Below are 24,857 nucleotides of genomic sequence, written 5' to 3'. Positions count from 1 at the left end.
AATAGCAGCAAGGCGGAATTTTTTTTTTTTTAATGAAATAAGACTTTGTTGATGTTGAATAAAATAAAGGATACAAAATTAAATAATTTTATTTTCTGCAAACTATACGATTATAGAATTATAAAAAAAAACATTCATTTAATATGAAAAAAAACATCCTAATACTTAACAAAAGAAACATCCAATTATATTTTAGCAAAAATAATTAAATATCTATAAAATTAAAAAATATATATATGAAATTTTTAAAGAAATAGAGACATTCACATTTGCAATACAAAAAATTCGAAAAATATATAAAATAACATCCATTTAGTATGAAAAAGAAACATTCTGATACTTAACAGAAGAAACATCCATATATATTAATTCGTAGAGATTTTAAATTCACCCAAAGGTATTTGACTGATTTTTGACTAATACCCTTTTAGTTCCCTAACATTGCTCTTAATAATATAAAATTCTAACTACTTTTTCATTAGTTATAAAGTTAACATTTATATTAAAATCAATAAGTTTTGAGTCAAACTAACTTTTTTAGAGGAATCGTATCTGTTTCCTAAATTAAATTATTGATACAAAATTTGGTCGGCATCTGTGTCGAAGTTGACAAAAAATCAAGCGAAATAGTATATATATATATATATATATATAAAACTATCATTTGAACTTAACATATTTAAATTTTAAGAAATAGCTCTCGAAAGAAAGAAATCTATTTTAGTAAGTAAAGATTTATCATCGTTCAATCAAGACGTTTTATATATACCATTTATGTCACAACCTAAATTAGTAAATGATGATTTGATTTTTTTGGTGACTAAATGATGATTTGATTGATGTTTTCGTCTTGATGCTGCTAATTTGCTTGTATTTAACTGGCAAGGTCAGACCAGCGAAATAGGTGTAAAAAAATTGATGGCAAGCCGGCACTTGATAATTTTTTTTTTTTTTTTTGGTGTCTTGGCACTTGATAATTTGCATTAGCTACATCATCGATAAACCCTTTTATTTATTTATTTTCATGTAGAATACACTCCACAGGGATTTTGTGAAGCCACATACCCCACGTGATTCACACACATGTGGAGTACATTTTGGAGCAAAAAATGTTTAACCGCCGATATAGTCATAGTCACAGCCATTATTTGTTAATTTCGCACCTAAACTCGGTCAAAGTGGAAGAGGTGTTGTAGGCCACTTTTTATTTTTCCTTGGCACCCCTTAATTTTATGCATAATTCTCATCTATGAAGATATTTGTCACTTTTTTCATGATATCACCCAACAAATCAAACATTGATTCGTGGCAGATCTAGAAAATTTGATACTGACTAATGAATTGGTAAATACACAACAAAATTTAAACCTCAAACACTTGAATAAACAACCGAGTAAACTAACTACTTGACTAATCACATTTTTTAACCTCCAATCAAACCAACCCCCCCCCCCCCCTCTCTCTCTCTCTCTCCCCTTTTAGCCATTCACCTGTATTCCCTTTTTTCTTGAGCCTTCATTATTAGATTTTTCTATTTTTAATCGAAACTCTACACCGAGATTCATTTAACAAAAGACGGGGTAAATCGCCAAAACGTGTCCAGCTATGGGTACAAAATACAAATTTATATGCTAGTTTTAAGCCTTGGAGGTTGCGACGTTGCGTTGCATATATGGGGGTGTTACTACTACCAACGCCTTCAATTTCTACAAGGAGTGAAAAGAAAAAGTGTTCTAGAAATTGCCCCTTCTTGGCCAAACCATCACGTGCAAAATTAAGAAAACAATACTATGACATTCTTTTTTTTTTCCCGAAAAAAATGGAGGTTATTTGACAATAATACACCTTCTGCCTTCTATCTAACCTGCATAGCAGCGACCTTACCAACAAGCACTGATTCGTTGCTCGCAGCTTTCTTCGCGGCAAGCTCCTCTAACCGTTTCCACGTGGCCTCACGCCCTGCCGTGACTGCGTCTTCCTTCAATATATCCTCCTCAAACTTCTGTAAGCATTCTTTCGACAAGTCAGGATCAAGATCATTGAATATCTTCCGCACGTTTAACGTCAAACTATGGACAGCCTGATTCCAGTGGCTTCTAGCGTTTCGCTCCAACGCCGGGAAGATGATGGGCAGTATCACTTTGCGGTTTTGTTTGATTAAGTTCACGATGTGATCGTTGTTCCATAAGAACAAAGCTCTCTCGGCCACCTGCAAAAACAGACAAGAAGATTTGTGTTTGTAGAGTGACATAGAAAAACAGTATATAGTTTAATATTGATGCTATAGCTCCATGAATATCAACACACAAAAGGCATCCCGGTGCACATGCATTCCGCGTTAAGCCGTTAACGCAGGGTCCAGAGAAGGGCCGCACCCAAAGGGTGTAATGTAGACAGCCTAACCAGATAATTACATATCAGTTGCTGCTTTTACGGCTTTAACCCATGACCTTGAGGTCATACGGAGGCAACTCAACCGGAGGCTCCCCTTCTCCATGAATATCAACAAAGCAACAAAAATCATTGTTTAGTTTCTGGACAAATCGAATTGCGAAGAAATGCATGAGCAATGATGTTATGCGCTCATCCATTAGGGTCAGTGACATAGATCATCATACAGCGCCAAGGTACCTTGTCATAAATTGTGTGTTTAAACCATTTATAGTTAAATTATTCTAAACTAGTTTCCTCTATCATCTTCTACCTCTAATTATACCACTATCCTTCATCTGAAATATATCGAGTCAATTAAAAACTGAAAAACTATGCAACACCACCATTGATGCAAAAACTTCCAAAAAACTAGCACCATCAAGAAACATTTTACACATGCGTTCTTTATAATATATTTAGCAGGTTAACGGTGGCGTTCAAAGAAGGATGGATCCCAGGTTCTAGTATTAACTACACAAGAACCATAGTCACATGAACACATGTAATGGAAGTAAAATTGGACTCAAGTTCTGAGAAAATCTGTAGAACACTTGGCCAATGCAGTTAACGAATGAAATGAAAGCTCCAAATTGAACCGTTCAGTGACAGCCCACATATTTAGCACCATCAATATTGAGAATGAAAATTCTATAATTTTTTATATAGGAAAGTCTAATAAGAGGTATAATGTTACTTGTGATCTTGTGGATCGTATAAAAAGAGTGAAAGCCTAACAATACAATTGGTGATTGCACTTATTCAAATATCATCATTCGAATAACTCAGCGTGTCAAATTTCAATTTGCTAGACAATCAATAACTTCCTGATTAAATAGTAGTAAGCGATCAGCACAAAAACATGCTCACAATCCGGTCTTCGCATGCTCATCATGAAGCACAGTAAAAAATAGAAATTAAAAACATGCCAACTTACTAGCAGGTCACGTGTCCAACATGTCGGATACCAATGTTCAAGAATTCACATACACAGTAAGACAAGTGTCTTATCCAATTGAGAGAAGAATTGGTGTTTTGGTGTTTTGGGGTTTTTTTTGTGTGTGTGTGGGGGGGGGGGGGGGGGGCGGGGGCAGGGAGAGAGAGAGAGAGAGAAGGGGTTGGACACATTTCAAACACAGTTTGGAAATACCAATAGAAACGACAGCGCCCTAATCATTGGAACAGACTTAAATGTAGCAAGTATTGGCATATATGACATATATATCAATAATCTCCCGTGGTTTTTTTAAAGAGTTCAGAAAGCAATAAGTACTGGTGATTTGACATATAAGAATAAAAACGGGTAGACGAGGCTTACAAAGTACAAAGAAAAAAGTTACATTTGAGAACAGGCTGACATTTAAGATAGTAACATTTCTAAATTATTAAGGGATGCAACAAGTGACATGATAGAGGTGATATTAAACCAGTTAGAGAGATTAATAAGAACCATTCCCAGGCCTTAAGATTTTGGATCATCTGGCTATCAACATAGAAGCAAAGTTTCATCGACCATTTTCAACAATTATCATCTTAATCCTTGTTATCATGTTTGTCTTAATTAGTAGAGAAACCTTTGGTGAACTCATTCATTATGGGATATCTTCCAAATTCATCCATCATCCGCAATTGAATGTGGGTGGATCCCACTTAGACCTCATTCAATGGTAAAGAATGGATGAGTCAGCACATTGTCCCATGAGAAATGACTTCACTAGCATAACTCTAATTATTAGTTATCTTCACAAGATTCTGAACTGTGCTTATTACATGCCTAGCTTACGCATGGGAGGGCACATGAGAAATTATTAAGAAGCTATAGTTGCCCTCTCCTAGCAGGATAGGCCTTACAAGCCAAAGCCAAAGTGATCGACACAAAAGAGAAAAGCAGATGCAGATCAAAACCTGCAATAGTGAAAATTAAACAGCAGCACTACCGGTATTTTTAATTTTTTAAAACCTCTTTAGCAGGCAGGCTTGGGTAGAATAGGATTATAGACTCAGCCATCATCTGCATGTTTGGCAGCGTTTTGTGCTCTGTCAAGCAAAGCAGTGACAACCGACATAAAACTAGGATTAGAGGGGATGGAAGCAGATTTTACTCCCAATTCTTTTTCTTATATATAATAATCCTTCATGTGACATATTCTGATGATGGCAAGTAGCCACAGGAGACAGATACTCATGCAATTTGAAGCAGAGAGACATGGAGACTAGCGCAGGTTTAGTCACAGAATCTCATCAATTTTATGACAATTTACCAGACACTTCTAAAGCCTAAATTGTTAAGAGAGCAGGACTTGAATGTCTTAACATGTTTTGAAACAGCATAACAGCATATATAGCTCAATGAAACAAATGGGTATAGGTTTCTCTTCTTTACAACTGTTGTTATGTTTGAAATTTGAAGCTACAAAAACAACAATTAGGATGATGCAAAATTTAAAAGAATTCTCCTTTCCTTTAAAAGAGCTTCTCAACTGGAGAAAACAATGAAGTTGCAACATTTAGCATCCGATGCAACAGTGTCTTATTTCAAGAGTCAGAAATAATATCCACATGAAATTAAATAATGGGAAAAGGAACCGGAGCTATGAAAAAATTTATACCTGAAAATGGGGGCTATTTAAACAATGGGCGATGCGGCGAAATAATGGCATCATACAACGCTGGAACTCTGGAGGTTGAGTTGCTTCTAGAACCTCTTCTAATTCACTCAGGAACATAACTTCCTTGGAACTATTGGTTATCGGCCAGTACTTCAATAGTCCCCTGATAATAGTATCAGCAAGCTTGCAATCTTTCTCCACAAATTGAGTAATGCAATAAGATAACTGCTGATGATACATTGCTAAGCACTTCGGTTTGTGCAGGGGAATCAACACACGAACAAGAAACAATTTATGCTCTTCTTTCAATGGCAGCGCAAAACCATTAATGATGCTCCCCAGAATTTCCAAGAACTCAGCAATCCCATTATGCTTCTCGGATTCAAAAATAAAATTGTAAAAGATATTATTGATGGATTTCCTGATGAAAGGGCGATGCGCCATGAACTTCCCGTAGATGCGATGCAAGGTCATCTTCAAGTATTCACGTTCTCTAGGATCCTCAGAGTCAAACAAATCCAGCAGCCTCAAAATGAAAGATTGATCAATGAATCTCTTAGCCAACTTCGCATCTAGCTCCGGCGAAGCCACAAATCTCAAAAAAAGCTCATACACGATTTGCAAGTGAGGCCACGCAGGATCCATCGAAGGCTCCTCCTCCTCCACATCAACACCATCAACAAGCTTGTTCTCACGAGGCTGAGGGCTAAGCGTCCTGAATATATTAGCTGACACGGTTTTAACAACCTCTTGTATCATAGATTCCGAAAACTTAGCATTGGCAGAAGTCACATAATCCACCAATTCCACCAAAGCCTGCCTCTTGATTTCCTTTTCCTTTAGGTGCTTCGTGGGGTCAGTAAAGTCAAACACAACACTGCACATCCTGAGCTTCTTGATGAACAATCCCGGCTTCTCCGAATTGGGAACGTCCCTGAATGCAGCCAAAGGTACCTCATATGCACTCAAATTCCCATTGGGGTTTTCGCCTGCGGCCAACGGCAATTGAACCCGATTCCCATGGTGCTGACCGGAATTCAAAGCAGGGTGATGTTGGGGCTGCAACACTGAAGAATTCCCAGTTTTGCTTCCCCCAGGAGGAACAAGATCACTGTTTTTGGAACCAACACCACCACCATGGCTTCTTCCACTTGTGCTGCTTCCACCACCGTGTTCTCGATTCTCCGAATTTTTGGACGACTTTTTAGGGAGTTTAAATATCTGCTTGAACATAATTCACATAACAAGAAAAAAGAAACCCCCCCTAAACAGTATAACCTTTTAAAATCAAACTATACCTTATACTATGCTAACAACAAAGGGTTTTTTTTTTTCGTACCAGGAATAAAATAACAAGATTCAGTAACTCAGGCAAAAACACAAACACAATGAAGGCACCGAAAGAAACAAAGCACAAGTGTTGTTTTGGACTTGTGCTTGACACAACTGATTTAACTACACAAAGAGAGAATCAAGAAGAGACCCAGTTGCTTATCTTGGAAGAAGAAGAAAACCCACTTCTCTGATTGCACCCATGGTGTTGATTGAGCAGAGTAGAACCGAATCGATGGAGATTTGAGGAAAACACAGGCCAGAGAAAGAGGGGGGGGAAATAAGGAAGAAGCTTTGATTAGAAAGAGTTGGTGATGGTGGAAGAAGAGATCAAGGGTCAAAAAAATCAAAGAGGTTGAGAATCGAGAGAGTTCAAACTTCAAAAGTTCTTTCTCCCTTGTTGAGCTTCAAATGACGGAGGAAGACGAAGAATGTTCTGCAGATTACCTTTTTTCCCCTGATTTCTTTTTTATTTTAATTTATAATTTAAAAAAAATAAAAAAAGATAGAAATAAATAAATATAAGATTTTGTTATAGATTTATTTAGTATTATCAATTGTCAATTTTAAAGTAACAGAATCAATTGGATAAATAAATAATAACTACTTCTTTTTTCTTTCTCTCTTTGTTTTCGGTACATGCTCAATTTTGTATTCAAAAAGATTTCGTTGACTAATAATAATATGTAAGACCAAAATTTAAATGAGATATGGAAAAAAATGTCAAATTAGATATTCAAATCTTTAAAAAATGAAGAAATTGAGATAAAATATTCGAATTTGAATATCTTTATCTTTATTTGATTCAGTTATAATTTAATTGGATCAAATCAATTATTTAATCAAACCAAATTTTTTATTCGTTTTTTTATTCTATTATTCACAAATTAAAAATATTATATACATAATAAAAATTAATTATCAAATTAACATTATATATATATATTATTTATTTTATTTTTTTATATATTTTATACGAATAACTAATTTAATAGCTGATATTTAATATATACTTAATATAATTGTTCTCAAATATCTCGCAGCACAGTCCGATTTAATAGATATATAGTAATAAATCTTAACTTTGTTTTACAAGTAAACCTTATTCATTTATAGAAAAAAAATAAATGATATATTGGAATGCGAAGAAAAAATGGGACAAAGCACATGGAGGCAGTAGAAGCATTATACTAACCAACTATAGATTAATCAAAAGGAGGTGTGAGGAATATCTTATTGTAATTGTAAATTTGTAATTACAAAGAAGAGAGGGGAAGGAAACACTGAAAATGTTATAATAATAGAGAAAGCAAAGCAAAGCAAACACGGTTTTGTTGTCTTAGTTATGGTTGTTGTTGTTCTTTGTTGACCTGGTATGTTGTGACTTGTGACTTGTGATTCCATCAAAATCAAAAACCCTCTCTCTTTCGTAGTTTCTTCTATTCTTATAATCTTCTTCTTCTAAGAGAAGTGGTCAAGTCTCTGTGATTTTCGACCAATTTTGAGTCAGCACAAAGTGCAAATGGAATTATAGTAGAAAAAATAATAAGGGGCACCCTTAAATACGCCACAAAAGAAAACGTCTAAAATGCTTCAATTATTGTACCCAAAAAAAAATAAAGAGTAGTTCAATCAAATTGCCTACACGACATCGTAAATGCTCGCATGAGTGACATCAATATTTAATTACGCCAATTAGGATTCTCCATTCCAATACTACGTATTAATAATTAATTAATGTTAACATATGAAGGATACAATAGAAATTACGATTAATTTATTAATCCTCCTATTAATAAAAAAAATACTATAAAGTTTATTATTATTTACTATATTCTTTACTAATATAATATACTAATACTATATAAAGAGTATTATTAGTCAGTCATGCTACATATCTATATAATTTTCTATCCAAACTGACCCAACACACAAAAAAAAACTCAATCTCATTAAATGAGCGTGTAATCGTGTATTACACGGGTCCAAACCCCAAAAAACGTTCAACTTTCATTCGCATTTCATTATGAAAGAACATTCCTTCTTCAACCTTGAAACCGCTATTGGAGAACTTCAAATCTTTCTCAAAATCTCTCAAAGCTCGATCGTTTTCTCTGCGAGAACTGCTTCTACTCAGGAATCGTGAGAAGATTTCGAAAGGAAGAAGGAAAAACAAACGAAAATAGCATCAGAGACTGCGAAAGGCATAATGAAAACTACTGTTCGTTTAAAATTTTGCAATCTCGCGTTTCTCCTAGTTGCATTTTAGCTAGGTTTACTGGATTGAGTTACTTCGTTTATTAGATCGACTTATTCTGAATAAAATTTTTTTTGCGTAACTAGGGCATAGGAATGGAATTGTGTTCTTATTTTCATTTAGTTCAATGGAGTTGGTCATTTTGATTCACTTGATTGTTAATGAGTTCAGTTAAGTCCTTTTGCATGCAGAAATGCTTTTGTTGTCGATTGAATGTTTATCACGTTTTATTCACAACATGAATGGTGTTCTATTCAGTGGGCTTGGTGATTTTCATTCACTTGATTGTTAGTGTATTCAGTTGAGTTCTTTTGCATGCAGAATTTTTTTTTCATGATTGAATGTTTATCACGTTTTATTCAGAACATGAATGGTGTTCTGTTCAATGGGCTTGGTGATTTTCATTCACTTGATTGTTAGTGTGTTCAGTTGAGTCCTTTTGCATGCAAAAATATTTTTCTTGATGATTGAATGTTTATCACGTTTTATTTAGAACATGAATGATGTTCAGTTCAGTGCAGTTGGCCATTTTCATTCACTTGATTGTTAGTGTATTCAGTTGAGTCTTTTTGCATGCAAAAAAATTTTACTTGATTATTGAATGTTTATCACATTTTTATTCAGAATATGAATGGCGTTCAGTTCAGTGCAGTTGGCCATTTTGATTCATTTGATTGTTAGTGTGTTCAGTAGAGTTCTTTTGCATGCAGAAATGTTTATCTTATTGATTGAATGTTTATCAAGTTTTATTCAAATCATGAATAGGGTTCGGTTCAATGGAGTTGATGATTTTGATTTACCTAATTGTTATGTATTCCGTTGGGTTCTTTTACATCTAGAAATATTTTTCTAGCTGTTTGAATGTTTATCACATTTTATTTAGAACATCAAGGGAGTTCGGTTCACTAGGGTTGGTCATTTTGATTCACCTAATTATTATGTGTTCAGTTGAGTTTTTTTGCATGCAGAAATCTTTTTCTAACTGTTTGAATGTTTATCACCTTTTATTCAGAACATCAAGAGAGTTCGATTCAGTGGGGTTGGTCATTTTGATTCACCTGATTGTTATGTGTTCAGTTGGATTCTTCTGCATGCAAAAATATTTTTCTAGCTGTTTGAATGTTTATCACATTTTATTCAGAACATCAAAGGAGTTCGGTTTAGTGGGGTTGGTCATTTTGATTAATCTAATTGTTATGTATTCAGTTGAGTTCTTTTGCATGCAGAAATCTTTTTCTAACTGTTTGAATGTTTATCACGTTTTATTCAGAACATCAAGGAAGTTCGGTTCAATAGGGTTGGTCATTTTAATTCACCTGATTGTTATGTGTTCAGTTAGATTCTTTTGCATGCAAAAATATTTTTCTAGTTGTTTGCATGTTTATCATGTTTTATTCAGAACATCAAGGGAGTTCGGTTCAATGGGTTTGGTCATTTTGATTCACTTGATTAAAATATGGATGCTTGTGCTTGTCAGTGTATTGAGTGAAGTATTGACCAAATTTTTTTGTCCTTACAGTAAAAATGAAGAAACAATGGTCACAAAGAAAGCAAAGCCGCTCTATAATGTAAGCATATGTACACATTAAATATATTTATCACCAAAATCAGAGACCAAGTGATTCGGGCATCTGAAGCAATAAGACTTCCAAGGTCATCTGCTGTCCTCTCCAGCTCTTATTGTAAATTCACATATAGGATATAGATAGTAAATAGGATATACTTTATTTGACTGGTTGTAATTAAGACTATTTTGTTTAACTTGTTAAAAAAAGCAAACACTGCTTCTTTCAATGTATATATGTGAATATTAATGTAAATGTTATTAGAAATCTAATGTTAATATATATATATATATATATATATATATATATATATATATATAATTTAAGATGGATTAATCCTTGTCTTGTCGGTTTGAGATATTAATGTATATATCTGTTGGAATTGTCTGGCTGCTATTTTGTTTCAGGTTCACAGTGAATAAAATCAGGGTATTTATCAAACATTAAGAGCCCCAAAAATACAAATGAACTGAAATTATATACACTGGATGAACCGAAAAAGTGCATATATCAATATAGTAGAGAGCTAAATTTAAAAAAAATGTTGTTATCAATATTCAGTTTCAGAAACACCTGAACTCTTTGACATAACAAAATAAATTGACTATTCAATAAACAAAAAATTGACTATTCAATAAAGAATTTCAAAAAGCTAATATTAAACACACAAAAAGTGGTTATTCAATAAAGACTAACACAAAAAAGTGACTATTCAGAGTTGGAGATATCTTGGATTTCTACCTCTCCTTTCTACTGCACACAATTAGTTGATTCTTAATCCTGTCTTTCTTCTGAGTCGTGTTCCTTATTTTGGTAGAAAAACCAGCAAGTTTGGAATAATTTTTGTAGAACTTTTCAACTTCTTCTAGTGTCTTAAAAGTCATCCCAACCTTTGGGACAAATTGTTTATCCACAATACATCTGGTCTGCATAATGAACCAAACATGTTATTAAGGTGAAACACTTATATAGTACTAAATGAACGGAACATTATCCATTATATAAAATCAAATTCAAGACAGCTTTCTGCATAATGAACTGAGCACGTTATTAAGGTGAAACAATTGTATAGTACTAAATGAACGGAACATTATCCATTATATAAAATCAAATTCAAAACAGCTTTCTGCATAATAAACTGAACACCTTATTAAGGTGAAACAATTGTATAGTACTAAATGAACGGAATATAAACCAACTTGGGTTGGTCGAGTGGTCAGCTCACTCGTTCGCTTAAGCAAGTGTCGGGAGTTCGAATCTCGCCTTGTGCATGCAGCAACTCATTGGCCTGCGGCAGACCCTTAAATGGAGCTCAGATCCGTGACGGATTAGTCCTTGACTTGTCGGGTTGGGAGATACCGTGGGCAACCAAAAAAATGAACGGAACATTATCCATTATATAAAACCAAATTCAAAACACCTGTATTTACAATTTAGAGATTATCAATTTAATTCAATTCAGACATGCGTCCATTCAATTTAATTTAATTCAATTTAGCAATTGCATTCTATTCAATTCGATTGAAAAAAATAATCCAAACCTCGTCCGCTTGATTCGTTTCAGAAGAATAATCTAAATTGCTATCATTCAACTGATTTGAAGTTGAATCATTCATTGTTTTGATAGCCTATTGAAATCCACAAATCAAATAAGAAAACGAAGAAGAATAGTAAGAAGAACGACGAGCAATAGAAAAGAACAATGAGCAGCGGAGAAGAAAAAAGAAGAAGAATGACGATAGTAAGAAGAACGACGAGCAATAGAGAAGAACAATGAGTAGCGGAGAAGAAAAAAGAAGAAGAATGACGAGCAGCAGAGATTGGTTATAGGAGGGAGAAGGGGGAGCGCGTGCATTTCACAAAACTTGGAAGAAAGGGAGGCGCGTCTAATAAAAAGAACTTGAATGACTTGGTTAGATTTTTTGCATGGATATAGAGCATTATTCATTATTAATATATGATTTAAAGAGATATTTAAAAAAAACCCAAAAAAAATGTGTTACTAAAAAAACTTATATTTTCATCAATACATTAAATATATCAAAAATTTAAAAATTTATTATTAGACTATTAAAATATACTTTTAAAATACAAGATAACTAAATCTATACTATAATTCATAAATGATTTTAATGTTCGTGTATTTTATTTACTATCACACAAACAAAAGTGATTAAGCTTTAATGACTTTAATTAAATGCCAATGTAACATTATTTCGTACTCACATTATATAAAATAGGGTTGCACATAGATCGGATAATATCCACATATTCGCGGTAATTATCCGTATCCGATCTAAATTTTACGGATATTATTCAATCCATAGAGCCATCGGATCGGATCGGATCTAATCCGCACTATGGTAGGATCGGATTGCAGATTTGATAATGATATTCGCAGATCCGATCCGTAGATCCACATATCCGCAGTCTCATATAAATAGTATAGTTTAAGAAAGTAAATCCTAATGTGATATGAATTTTAGTGTGTTGTTTTATGAATTTTATGATATCTTGTTTTTAATTTTTTATGTTGCACTTTAACTTAGAATAATTAAACTTAGATCTTGTGAAAAAATAGATTTTCTAGAGTCAAAAATGGCCTTAAAACAATTTTTTTAAATTATAAGAATATACCCGATATCCGATCCGTAAGTATGCGGATCAGATCAGATCCAACTTGAAAAAATACAGATATCGTATCCGATCCGATCCGTGTGCAGTCTTAATATAAAATTTATAGTCTGGTTATACCTCCAAATTTTTGTGGCAATCAAATTTAATTAAATTGATCTAAACTTAACAAAAATTAGTTTCATTGCTAAAAGTATTTTAGACACGTGCCAACTCTCCACTAACTAAACGTTGGTATTTCGCGCTTTTTCTTCGCGTTCCTTCTTTTTTTTTCTTTATTATTGTCGTTTTATTATTGTTGTATTTTTTCTTTTCACCCTCCTCTTTCTGATAATTTTGAAGCATTATGTATTTTTTTTCTTTTTTTATTCTTCTTAAGACGAGGATAAAATAAGAAGAATTGTGAGTAAGTGAATCAAGGAGGAAGAAGAAGAAGTTGATGCAGAATTTATCAAAAAATAGTTCCAAAACTTTTTAATCGTGACATAAATTCTTATTAAGAGGGTAAAACAAGAATTATGAGAATGTAAACGGTGACGCAAATTCTTATTAAGAGGGTGAAACAAGAATTATGAGAATGTTAAAGAAGAAGAACGCAAGTTCTTATTAAGAGGGTGAATCAATAATTATGAGAATGTGAACCGTGAAGAAGAAGAAGATGATGATAAATAGCAGAATTTTAAATTATGCAGAATTTATCAAAAAAATAGCATCGAATTTTTATTGTTAAACTAATTGTGTGATATTTAACTAGGATGAAAAAGAATATGATGATGATGGTGATGATAATGAAATAGTAGGAAAAAAAAGAAAATAAATAAATAAATCAAATGAGAAAAGAATAAGGAGGAAGAGGAGGTGGTGGTGGCGGCGGTAACGACGATCACGATAACGAGAAGAAGAAGAAGAAGAAAACTGCACGCACAGTAAGTGTCGCATGATGTATAAAATGGTTATAACAACTTGGATGAACTTGGTTAGATAATTTACTTGGTTGTATAGCTTTTTCGTAAAATTAATCTTTCTAGTATAATTATCAAAATCAAATTGACATAGATCATTGGATTATTGTTTCAACTGATAAGTTATTGGTCGAACCGTTTGACCAGATAATAATTAAAATAAATATAAAAAATATAAGTATAATAATTAAATTTTAAATATTAAAAATAAACAAATTATTTAACTAGTGTATTTAATCCTTTTTTGATAAATTAGTTATATTTCACATTACTCAAATCTAATTATAGAAACCTAGTGTATTTAATCTATTTTTTATAAATTAAAGATTTAGTTATTCTATTGGTTCTTATAGTTTTACAAAATTTTTAATTAAATCTCTATATTTTTTCCTTTTAAGTAGGTTCCTACACTACTTTAATTTTGTAATTAGGTCATTTTCATATCAAAAATGTTAAAATTAACATAATATTTCTTCTAAAATACATGCGGTCAAATATCTAGTTATGTTTTTAATTATAATTACCCTCAATTTGCAAAGAAATATTCAATTAACTCTAATTTTTTTACACTAAAAAGACCTAATTATAAAATTAAATGCAGTATAAGGATTCAATTAAAAAAAATATAAAGACTTAATTGAAAATTTGGTAAAACTAACAAAATAATTAAATCAAAATTAAATGTAGATAATAATAATAATAATAATAATAATAATAATAATAATAATAATAATAATAATAATAATAATAAAAGTAAACAATAATATAAGGATAATCAATAATGTAATCAGAGTTGTTAACCAATATATAATGTTACTAGCATTATAACATAATATGTACTAAGAGCTAACTTTGGCACTTTGCTTCGTGACTCCAATGATGGAGGGAAGGCTATTGACTCGTTATAAAATCGAGGGTTCGAATCTCTCAAATCCACACTTGTTCAACGAAAATCGATCATATGTTATTCTTTTCAAGCTTCATACACTCAGTACATGAATAGCTGCAACAGAGAGAAATAATTTTGGACACATTATTGAAGCGCAGAATCGCTTATAAACTCGAGCTTCCACCCGAGGCTAAAATCGAGAATCCAAATTTAAAACTCATCCGGTTTTTCATATTTCCTTATTGAAGAAGTATGTTGGTAACCCTACCTGAGCGAACATGCCAACTTTGTTTTGGATGAGCACGGCTGTAAGTTATTGGGTCATCGTATTTTCAAAAATCTAAGAACGATAAATGGCAAGAAGTCGTCTTGATTGAATAGCTACATGTTACTAAGGAAGAGGCCATATGGGAATTGTATGAAGATATGAAGCTACAATACCCACAATTCAATCTTTAGGATAGGTTATTCTTAAGGTGAAAACTCATGTGAAGTCGACTTCACGTGAAGTTGATATCTGAGAACTGTTAGATGATTTGACTGATTTGATTAAATTTTCATCCAACGGCTCTCAAGTATTAACTTCACGTGAAGTCGATTTCACCTCAGTTTTCACCTATTTTTAAAGGTGAGAGTATTGATACAAGAAAAATAAGAGAGACTAATAAAAGGAAATTTGAGTAACACTACTATAACAAACAATTTACACAAAATCTAAAGATGGAGTGACGAAATGAAGGGTAGTTAAGCGTACTCAGCAAATCGAAAAAGAACATTATACATTGTGAGCACAATTTTTTTATTGCTATCTCTTCTTTCTCTAAATTCTTCTTTCTTCTTCTACTGAGCTAGATTGTTAATTGAAATCTAAAAGATTAGTCATTCTTTCACATTTTTCTATGTATTTTTTTGTTGAAATTTTTCGGTACAAATCCTATTCTACAATTTTTTACTATTATACTCAATAAAGCACTCTTGCATCCTCCTTATCAATCCTTACGGACAACATCGTCGTCGCCAACACCTTCATACCGAAGTAAAATAGAGAACTTCTATTTGTTGATGGAGATATCCTCTCTTGGCGTGGATTTAACTATGCTATGCTTGTCAAAACTTGGCAAATTTCTCACTTCAATTAGTTGATGTTGTTGTCTTGGTGAAGTGCAAAGTTGATTTCAACACTATTAACTTTTATTCATTGTTTGGATCGAAGGAATTTGAAAAGAAAATAGAAAGAAAAACAGGATGAGTTTTTTAAATATTATGAAAAGATGTGTGATTTTCTTTAATATTTTTTTTTAGGTGAATTTAACACTGTTATGGAAAAAAAAGAAATTTTTTGTCAGAACACACAAAACGGTGAAGATGTTTTGTATGTGGTTTAAATTTTTGAATGGATAAAATCAAAACAGCACTATCGTTTTGTGTAGAAATAAATAATTAAAAAAGTGAGCAAAGTTGAAAATGACGCTGTCGTTTTGTCTAGGGGCAAAAATTTTTTAATTTAAAAATAGAAAACGGTGGTGCCGTTTTGTGTTGAAACCAATTTTATTATTGAGAATGGTCAAAACGGTGGTAAAGTTTAGTACAAGTGTGAATAAAAAAATATAAAATTAGCTATATAAGGTACGCTAGTATTATGCGAAAAACACGTTGAGTAGAGTAGAAAGTGAACAACACGAAGCTATTTTGCCTTCAAATTTTTAGAGAGCTTAGAGCTCTTTCTTCTTTAGCAATTGGAGTTGTTCTTAATTCTTTAGCTTCTGAAGTTGTTCTTAATTCTTTAGCAGTTGAAGTTGTTCTACATTTGTTGAGTGAAATAAGTTGTAGGTAAATGTAACAATTGTATAAAATGGAGAGTTATGTTAGTTTAAGAATATATTTCAATGGTCAGATTTTGTATGATACACATGAGGGTGTGAGTTTTTTGTGGAGAATCTATGTGTTATTGTTGTTCCTCTTTCAATAACATATGAAGGACTTAAGAGTGTACTTTGTCAGAGTGTAGGTCAGCAAGGCCTGAAGAGAGTGACCAGTATTTTATACAGGCAACCTGTGTTAGTATTTAGTGGTTTCGTTCAATTTCAAATAATGCACGTGACTGATGAAGCTAGTATACAAGGAATGTTTTTGACCTACCATCAAACTAGAGCACAAGCCTCACTTATCAAGTTATACATTAAGTTCGAAGAATTTGAAGATATTGATTTTTCAGAGCCTAATATAGACTGGATGGGTTATAATACCGAAAGTGATGAAGAGTTTGATGGTAATTACAAAGTTGTCGGTCCAACTGAATATGATTGTGAATATGGTTGTTGATCTTACCGTGGTGGATGTTGTTGCTGAGCTGGTTGCTCTTGTTGATGTGATTGTTCTTGCTGTGGTTGTTAGTCTTCATTGGCATGCTCGGAGAGATGTAGGTGATGACCAAAATTACGAACATACCAATCCATGTACTGCTCAGAAAGTTGATAATGGTCGCCATGTGCACTGATCAATACGGATGCAGGACTTTAGCAGTTGTCCAATTTTTATACTACTTGATAGCTGATTGATAATCCTTCCACCTGGCATATTGCAACAACTCGTATTTTTATAAAAAATTGGACATAACATCTCCTTAAAGTGGACTTAATCACCCTTAAGGGTTCCCTCAATTCATAAATCATTTCAACCATCAACCACAATGTCATCAAATTAAATCATAATTGATTCCTAATATCAGTTACTACAGTAAAAATCACTAAATTCACATCTTAGCTAAATTTTACCTGCGAACAAGTGGAAAGCTAGTATCCATCGGTAGTGGTCCTATTGACGACATTCGTAACCATGCCTATACAAGGAGCAGCGGCATAAGACCAAATAATGTTGTTCCAAATAGACACATTATGTGACATTTTACATCAATTTTCCTACTTACTGCGTCAGTCAAATGTTGGCGCCGTTTTAGGGTGCGGAACCATGCTAGCTTGACTCCGCTTCCTCTATGGTCATTCGGGCCAGGAGCAATACCAAATTGGATCATGCACTCGTTCTCTAACCCACTTGTGTTGTGGTCAGTTGATCCAATAACTGGTAAGCCGTGAGTTCGGAGTCCAAAAATCATGGCGACGTCCTCCAACGTAATCGTGCACTCGCCGTGTGGAAGATGAAACGTGTACGTCTCAGGCCGCCACCTTTCAACTAGTGCGTCTATAGTTGGACTGTGAGACATGATCTTTCCAATATGAGATATATGATAGAATCCGTTCTCTCTGAATTGTTCTTCCACCCTAGAATCATATGAGTTTATTTGGTGTAAGTGTCTACTGTACAAATTTCTTGAACCCTGAAAACAAAAGTAATAACTAACCGTCAATAACCAGAATTAGTCAATATTACTAAATTAATACTCGATTTAGTAACAAATATAATTAATAATTACTGAAAATCCAAATAATTTATAATTACTAATTGAATTATTAATTATTAAGTATAACAGTAAACACAAAAATTAATTACATATACAAGATGTTAAAGATATTTTGATATATACTCGTCAACACGTGTGATGTCGCGCTTTCTCATTTTTGTCTTTAACTCTACATTAAAATAATATAAAAATAAATTACTTATATTTTTCTTTTTTCTTTTTTACTGAAAACAATAATAATAATAACTCTTAATTTATTTACTAAACACATATCCTAAGAATTAGTAATTACCCGATCTAAATATGTTTCCATTATTTTCAATATATATTGCAAAAATACCTAAAATTACTTAACATACTAAAATTTAATAACAATGATTTTTTTTTCCAATAAATAATTAAAATAAAAAAACGTAACAGTATATATATTAATAATTAATAATAATTCAATTTTATTATTAAAAACTTCACGCACTACACATATAAATTAACTAGAAAATTTAAACTAATAAAAACTGAAACATCTAATATTTTATATAAAAAATTTAAAAATAACCCATATTCATTAAATAATAATCAAGACCAATATATTTTAGTTAACTTTTAACCTAAAAACCTAAATCACTAAAAAATTATTTTCGAATTAAATAAATAATTCTATTTTAAAATCAATTATTTTAAATAAAACTAAAATTATTAATTTTTTTCTAATAAATTATTTAAAATATAACTAAAATTACTAAAACCGTCTCTTTTTGAAAAAAATAAAAATTAAAACAAAACTAAAATTCTAAAGCGGCCTGTTTTTCACATAAATTATATAAAATCAAACTAAAATTAATAAAAATTCTGTTGTTTAAAAAATTAATTAAACAAAACTAAAATTAAAAAAATATATACTAACATTCAACTAATACTATACAATAACCATAATTTATCAAGGCTAACAATTAATACTATTATTATAACTATAACAAAAAAATATATTTTTTAATTACTCATAATCAACTAATAATTAATTTATTTATCTACTTAACCAAAAAATTAATTCAAAAAAATTATATACTGTTTGTTTTTAGAACTTTTAGTTCAAAAAAATAAGATTAATCCTAACTAACTACTAATAAAACGTTTAAAATACTAACCTTTCTTTATTTTTGACTGGCTACCATTTTTTTTGTTATGGGGTAAGTAAAATGACAACTTTCAACTTTTTCAAACAGAATAAATAATAGGAATAGAGACTATGAACCGAAGAAGAAAGAATAAAGAAAGAAGGGAGTTGGCGTTTTGACCAACGTGTGGGAAGAGAGAGAAACATGCCACGTGTCGACCGTACTATGCACAACAAAACGTCGATGACGTTTTGATCAACACGTCAGTGACGTTTTTCACATAACGGCGTCGACGTCTTCTTTGCAGTATCTGATGGCTCCCATAGCGCTGTTAAACTCTCCTGTTCGGTCAATTTGGTGGGTAACACCACCTTTAGCCTAATATTAAAAAAAAAGTTCAAAAAAATACATTTAAATGATTTTTTCTGTTAATAAAGATAATATATTAAAATCTTAAAAAATAATTTGAATGACCTTTTTAAAAAAATAAATTAAATATATTAATAAATTATAATTTATATATAATATAATTAAAGATATTAATACAATTTTATCCTGTTATAATTTTTTTTATTTAAATAAAAAAAATTAATTTATTTTTTTCATCAAAATAATCCATAAATTTCATTTTTTGTTTTATTTTTTTTTTCATTTTCTTTTTTTTTCTCTTATTTTTTATCTTATATCTAAATAATGTGTTAGTGTTATAATGTAGTGCTTCTTCCTTTATTTTTTTCAAGTTCGTTGATCTATATGTTGAGAATTTAACTTTGTATTTTTTTATTCACAATTAAAAAATTGTAATTTTAGACGCTTTAAATATGCTATTAATAGCTAAATTTTTAAAAAATTTAAGATCAATTTAACAATAATGCATGAAAATTATACTTGATATGCTTGTGTTAAAGGTTGTTCTTAAGAAATTATTGTTGAATTCATCTTACATTTTTTGAAAAATTAGCTATCAGAATATATTATTTGATACAAATAAAATTTTTTTGAGACAAAATTAAAACAAAATAAATTTAGAAGTATTTTTTGTTATGATAAGTACAAAGGATGTGGATGTCCATTTTCTATAAAGTTCAAGTTTTCAAGAGAGATTTCATTTAATAAGGTTTGACAAAGCAACCTTATGAATGTATATAAATAGAGGCTTTGCCTCTGACAAAACATATAACAAGCAATAAAATATTCTCTCTCTTCCTTATGTTACAATACTTCTCTCTCTTTATATTTCTACTACAATTTTCTCTCTTCCTTTATTTTATAAGTATTTTAAATACTCTTTTCTATTATTCTTTACATATAATATTAGTAAATATATTAATCATCTTTATTATATTAAGATATTAATTTACCAGAGTCTTCTATTTATACTTCTTTATTTTATATTTATTTTATAATATGTTATCAGCACGAAGTTCTAATGAAGTTTTAGGAAGACTTCAGGTAACAAATTTTTATTATGTCGAAACTCTTTCATCTTGAATATAATGCTTTTGATATATCTGAAAACAATTATTTATCATGGATACTATATGCTGAAATCCATCTTGATTCAATGGATTTTGAAGATACCATTGAGGCTGAAAATAATACATCCCAGAAGGATAAAAGTCAAGGCCATGATTTTTCTTTATCGTCATCTTAACGAATGATTGAAAAATGAATATCTCACATTAAAAGATTTTGTAGATCTGTGGAAAGACCTTGAAGAAAGGTACAATCATCAAAAGACGGTGATACTTTCTCAAGCTTGATATGTTAGAGAAAATTTTCTCGACCTTCCATGTCTTGAATGTGCTCCTGCAGTAGCAATATCGAAAAAAAGAATTTAAAAATATTATGAGTTAATTTCTTGCTTTCTTGTTGATGAACGCAACAATGAGTTACTTTTGAGAAATCATAAAGCGCGCCCAGCTGGCGCCGCCCCATTTCCTGGAGCAAATGCGGCAAATTATAACCCCAGAAGAGGTAAATGGAAAGGCTATGGTAGCAAGAAAAATTTTGGAAGAAAAATAAATTATGTTCACAAGAAAGGATCTCACCAGAAGTGGGATAAAGAAAGGAACAATGGGCAAAATAAATCAATTGAGGATAAATCCTTCCGTTGTGGTGGAAAGGGCCATTGGTCACGTACCTGTCGTACCCCAAGACACCTAGTTGATCTTTATCAAGTATTCTTGAAAAAGAATGACAAAGAAAAGGAAACAAAATTTGATTCAAATTATAAAAATTCCACCACTCATTATGATGTGTCTAATTTCTTTAAGGATTCTGAAGGAAATATTGGCTATTTGATCAATGATGGAATAGTTTAATATGTGTGTTTGCTAAATATTCATATGAATAATTTTATTGTGCATGTACTTTTACTCATTTTATTATTATTATTATTTATTTTTGAAGAAAAATGGCAAGGACATATTCTGAAGATATTTGCCTTGTGGATAGTGCAAGTTCGCACACTATTCTTAAAAGTAATATATATTTTACCCATCTTGTGCCAAAAGAAGAATATGTTAAAACTATTATTGGCTCAGGCAATGTAATAGAAGGCTCCGGAAGAGTTATAATTTTGTTTCCCGGAGGAACAAAATTCATAATAAATTATGCACTATTGTCTACCAAGTCTCGAAGAAACTTGTTGAACTTTAAAGATATTCGCCGAAATGGATATAATATTGAGACTATGAATGAGGGAAATCATGAGTACTTATGTATCACAACTCATGATTCAAATAAGAAAGTTAATTAGAAAAGTTGTCCTCACTTTCATCTGGGTTATATTATACAAGGATTAGTGCAATTGAATCACATGCCATTGTAAACCAGAAGTTTACTAGTCCAAATGAATTCATAACTTGGCACGATGGATTGGGTCATCCAGGAACAACCATGATGAGGATAATTATTGAAAACTCTCATGGACATTCACTAAAGAACCAGAAGATTCTTAAATCTAGTGAATTTTGTTGTGCTGCATGTTCTCAAGGAAAGTTAATTTTAAGGCCATCACCATTAAAGATTGGATTTGAGTCCCCTGAATTCCTAGAAAGGATTCAAGGTGATATATGTGGACCTATTCATCCACTATGTGGATCGTTTAGATATTTTATGGTCCTAATAGACGCATCTTCGAGACGGTCACATGTGTGCTTATTATTTTCTCGCAACCTGGCATTTGCGAGATTACTGTCTCAAATTATTCGATTAAAAGCACAATTTCCAGAAAATCCAATCAAAGCAATTCGTCTTGATAATGCTGGTGAATTTACTTCCCAAGCTTTTGATACTTATTGTATGGCTAATGGAATAAGTGTTGAACATCCAGTAGCTTATATTCACACACAAAATGGGTTAGCAGAATCGCTTATTAAACGCCTCCAATTAATTGCTAGACCCTTACCTATGAGAACAAATCTCCCAACCTCAGTTTGGGGCATGCTATTTTACATGCCACAGCACTTATTCGTTTGAGGCCAACGAGTTACCATCACTTCTCTCCTATGCAATTAGCTTTTGGCCAGCAGCCAAATATTTCTCATTTAAGAATATTTGGGTGTGCGATATATGTTCCCATTGCACCACCTAATCACACCAAAATGGGACCCCAAAGAAAATTGGGGATATATGTTGGATATGATTCTCCCTCTATAGTGAGGTATCTTAAATACAAACTGGAGATGTATTTAAAGCCCAGTTTACGGATTGTCGTTTTGATGAATCAAAATTTCCAACATTAGGGGGAGAGAAATAACTTTCCTGAAAAGGAACTTAATTGGAATGCATCATCGTTGATGCATTTAGATCCTCGATCAGGGCAATGTGAACTAGAAGTTCAAAAGAATATACATTTGCAAAGAATAGCAAATGAATTGCCTGATGCATTTTCCGATACAAAGAGGATAACCAAATCTTATATACCAGCGAAAAATGCCCCAATTCGAATTGATGTCCCAGTAGGACAAGTAGCGACTGAGGCAAATTCACGCCAGAAGCGTGGCAGGACGAAAAATGCCCCAATTCGAATTGATGTCCCAGTAGGACAAATAGCCACTGAAGCAAATACACGCCAGAAGCGTGGCAGGCCTGTCGGTTCCAAAGATAAAAATTCTCGAAAGAGAAAAGAGGTAAATACTATTCCTGTTGAAAAAGACATAGTAGAGACACCTGCAGTTGTCCAAAATCTGATATAATGATAACGCCAGAAGACGTTCAGGTACCTGAAAATTATGAAAATGATGAGATCTCGATAAATTATATCTTTACATGAGAGAAATAGGACCGAAATAAGACAATTGTCAATGAAATATTTGCATATAATGTGACATTGAATATCATGCATGAAAGTAAAGATCTTGAGCCAAGATCAGTCGAAGAATGTCGACAAAAGAATGATTGGCCAAAATGGAAAGAAGCCATGAAGGCTGAATTAGACTCACTTGCAAAACGTGAAGTCTTTGGACCTGTAGTCCATACACCTGAAGATGTAAAACCTGTTGGATACCGATGGGTATTTGTGAGAAAACGAAATAAGAAAAATGAAGTTGTGCGCTATAAAGCCCGACTTGTGGCACAAGGTTTTTCACAAAGGCTCGGTATAGATTATGAAGAAACGTATTCCCCTGTAGTGGATGCGATAACATTGCGTTATTTGGTCAATTTATCTGCATATCATAAACTGCATATGCATTTAATGGATGTGGTAACAACCTATTTGTACGGCTCATTAGATTGGGATATCTATATGAAAGTCCCTGAAGGACTAAAGATATCTAAACCATCCAATGAATATTCGCAAGGGTTATACTCAGTCAAATTGCAAAGATCTTTATATGGTCTAAAACAATCTGGACGAATGTGGTATAATCGTCTTACTGAGTATCTGGCCAAAAAAACGGATTCAAGAATGATGATATATGCCCATGTGTTTTCATAAAGAAAACTACATCTGGGTTCATTATAATTGTTGTGTATCAAATTTAAATATCATTGGGACTTTTGAAGAGATTCCAACAATTATAAAAACTCTAAAAGAAGAGTTTGAAATGAAAGATCTTGGAAGAACTAAATTTTGTCTCGGCCTGCAGATCGAGCATATAAAAGATCTTGAAGAGATTTTATATGGATAAGTCACATCCTTTGTGTACCCCAATGATCGTAAGATCTTTGGATGTGAAAAAGGATCAATTCGTCCTAAAGAAGAGAATGAAGATATCATTGGTCCCGAAGTACCATATCTTAGTGCCATTGGAGCGCTAATGTATCTTGCTAATAATACGCGACCTGACATATCATTCGCGGTAAATTTACTAGCAAGATATAGTTCCTCTCCAACCAGAAGACATTGGAGTGGAATCAAACAGATCTTTCGATATCTTCATGGAACGATTGATATGGGGTTATTTTATCCCTATGGATCCAAGTCACAACCAGTTGGCTATGCAGATGCCGGATACTTGTCTGATCCACATAAAGGGATATCTCAAACATGATACCTGTTTACATATGGTGGTACAGCTATATCATGGAGGTCCACGAAACAGACGATAGCAACAACCTCCTCTAATCATGTTGAAATACTGGCAATTCATGAAGCTAGTCGCGAGTGTTTTTGGTTGATGAGCCTGATTCAATATA

General features: G+C 32.2%; 1 protein-coding gene across 1 annotated transcript; it reads right to left on the bottom strand.

Moving 5' to 3' along the window:
• Window positions 1-1,526: 1,526 nt before the first annotated feature.
• LOC112715070 (serine/threonine protein phosphatase 2A 59 kDa regulatory subunit B' eta isoform) lies at window positions 1,527-7,790 on the bottom strand. The gene is made up of 2 exons (XM_025766815.3): window positions 5,040-7,790; window positions 1,527-2,209 (listed from the first exon to the last, which is right to left on the bottom strand). The coding sequence occupies exons 1-2, from the start codon at window positions 6,270-6,272 to the stop codon at window positions 1,856-1,858; spliced, it is 1,587 nt and encodes a 528-aa protein (XP_025622600.1). The 5' UTR covers window positions 6,273-7,790; the 3' UTR covers window positions 1,527-1,855.
• Window positions 7,791-24,857: the final 17,067 nt, after the last annotated feature.

Source organism: Arachis hypogaea, chromosome 10, assembly GCF_003086295.3.
Source record: "Arachis hypogaea cultivar Tifrunner chromosome 10, arahy.Tifrunner.gnm2.J5K5, whole genome shotgun sequence".
Classification (NCBI taxonomy): Eukaryota; Viridiplantae; Streptophyta; class Magnoliopsida; order Fabales; family Fabaceae; genus Arachis; species Arachis hypogaea.
Note: the sequence above shows the minus strand (reverse complement) of the source record. Positions and strands in the feature narration are given on the sequence as shown.

Bases quoted from the DNA above. Each gene is read 5' to 3' on its own strand.
- LOC112715070 (XM_025766815.3), bottom strand. From the start codon at position 6,272: ATGTTCAAGCAGATATTTAAACTCCCTAAAAAGTCGTCCAAAAATTCG. The intron at 2,210-5,039 runs GTATAAATTTTT...CTGTTTTTGCAG, and splicing joins TAAATAGCCCCCATTTTCAG to GTGGCCGAGAGAGCTTTGTT.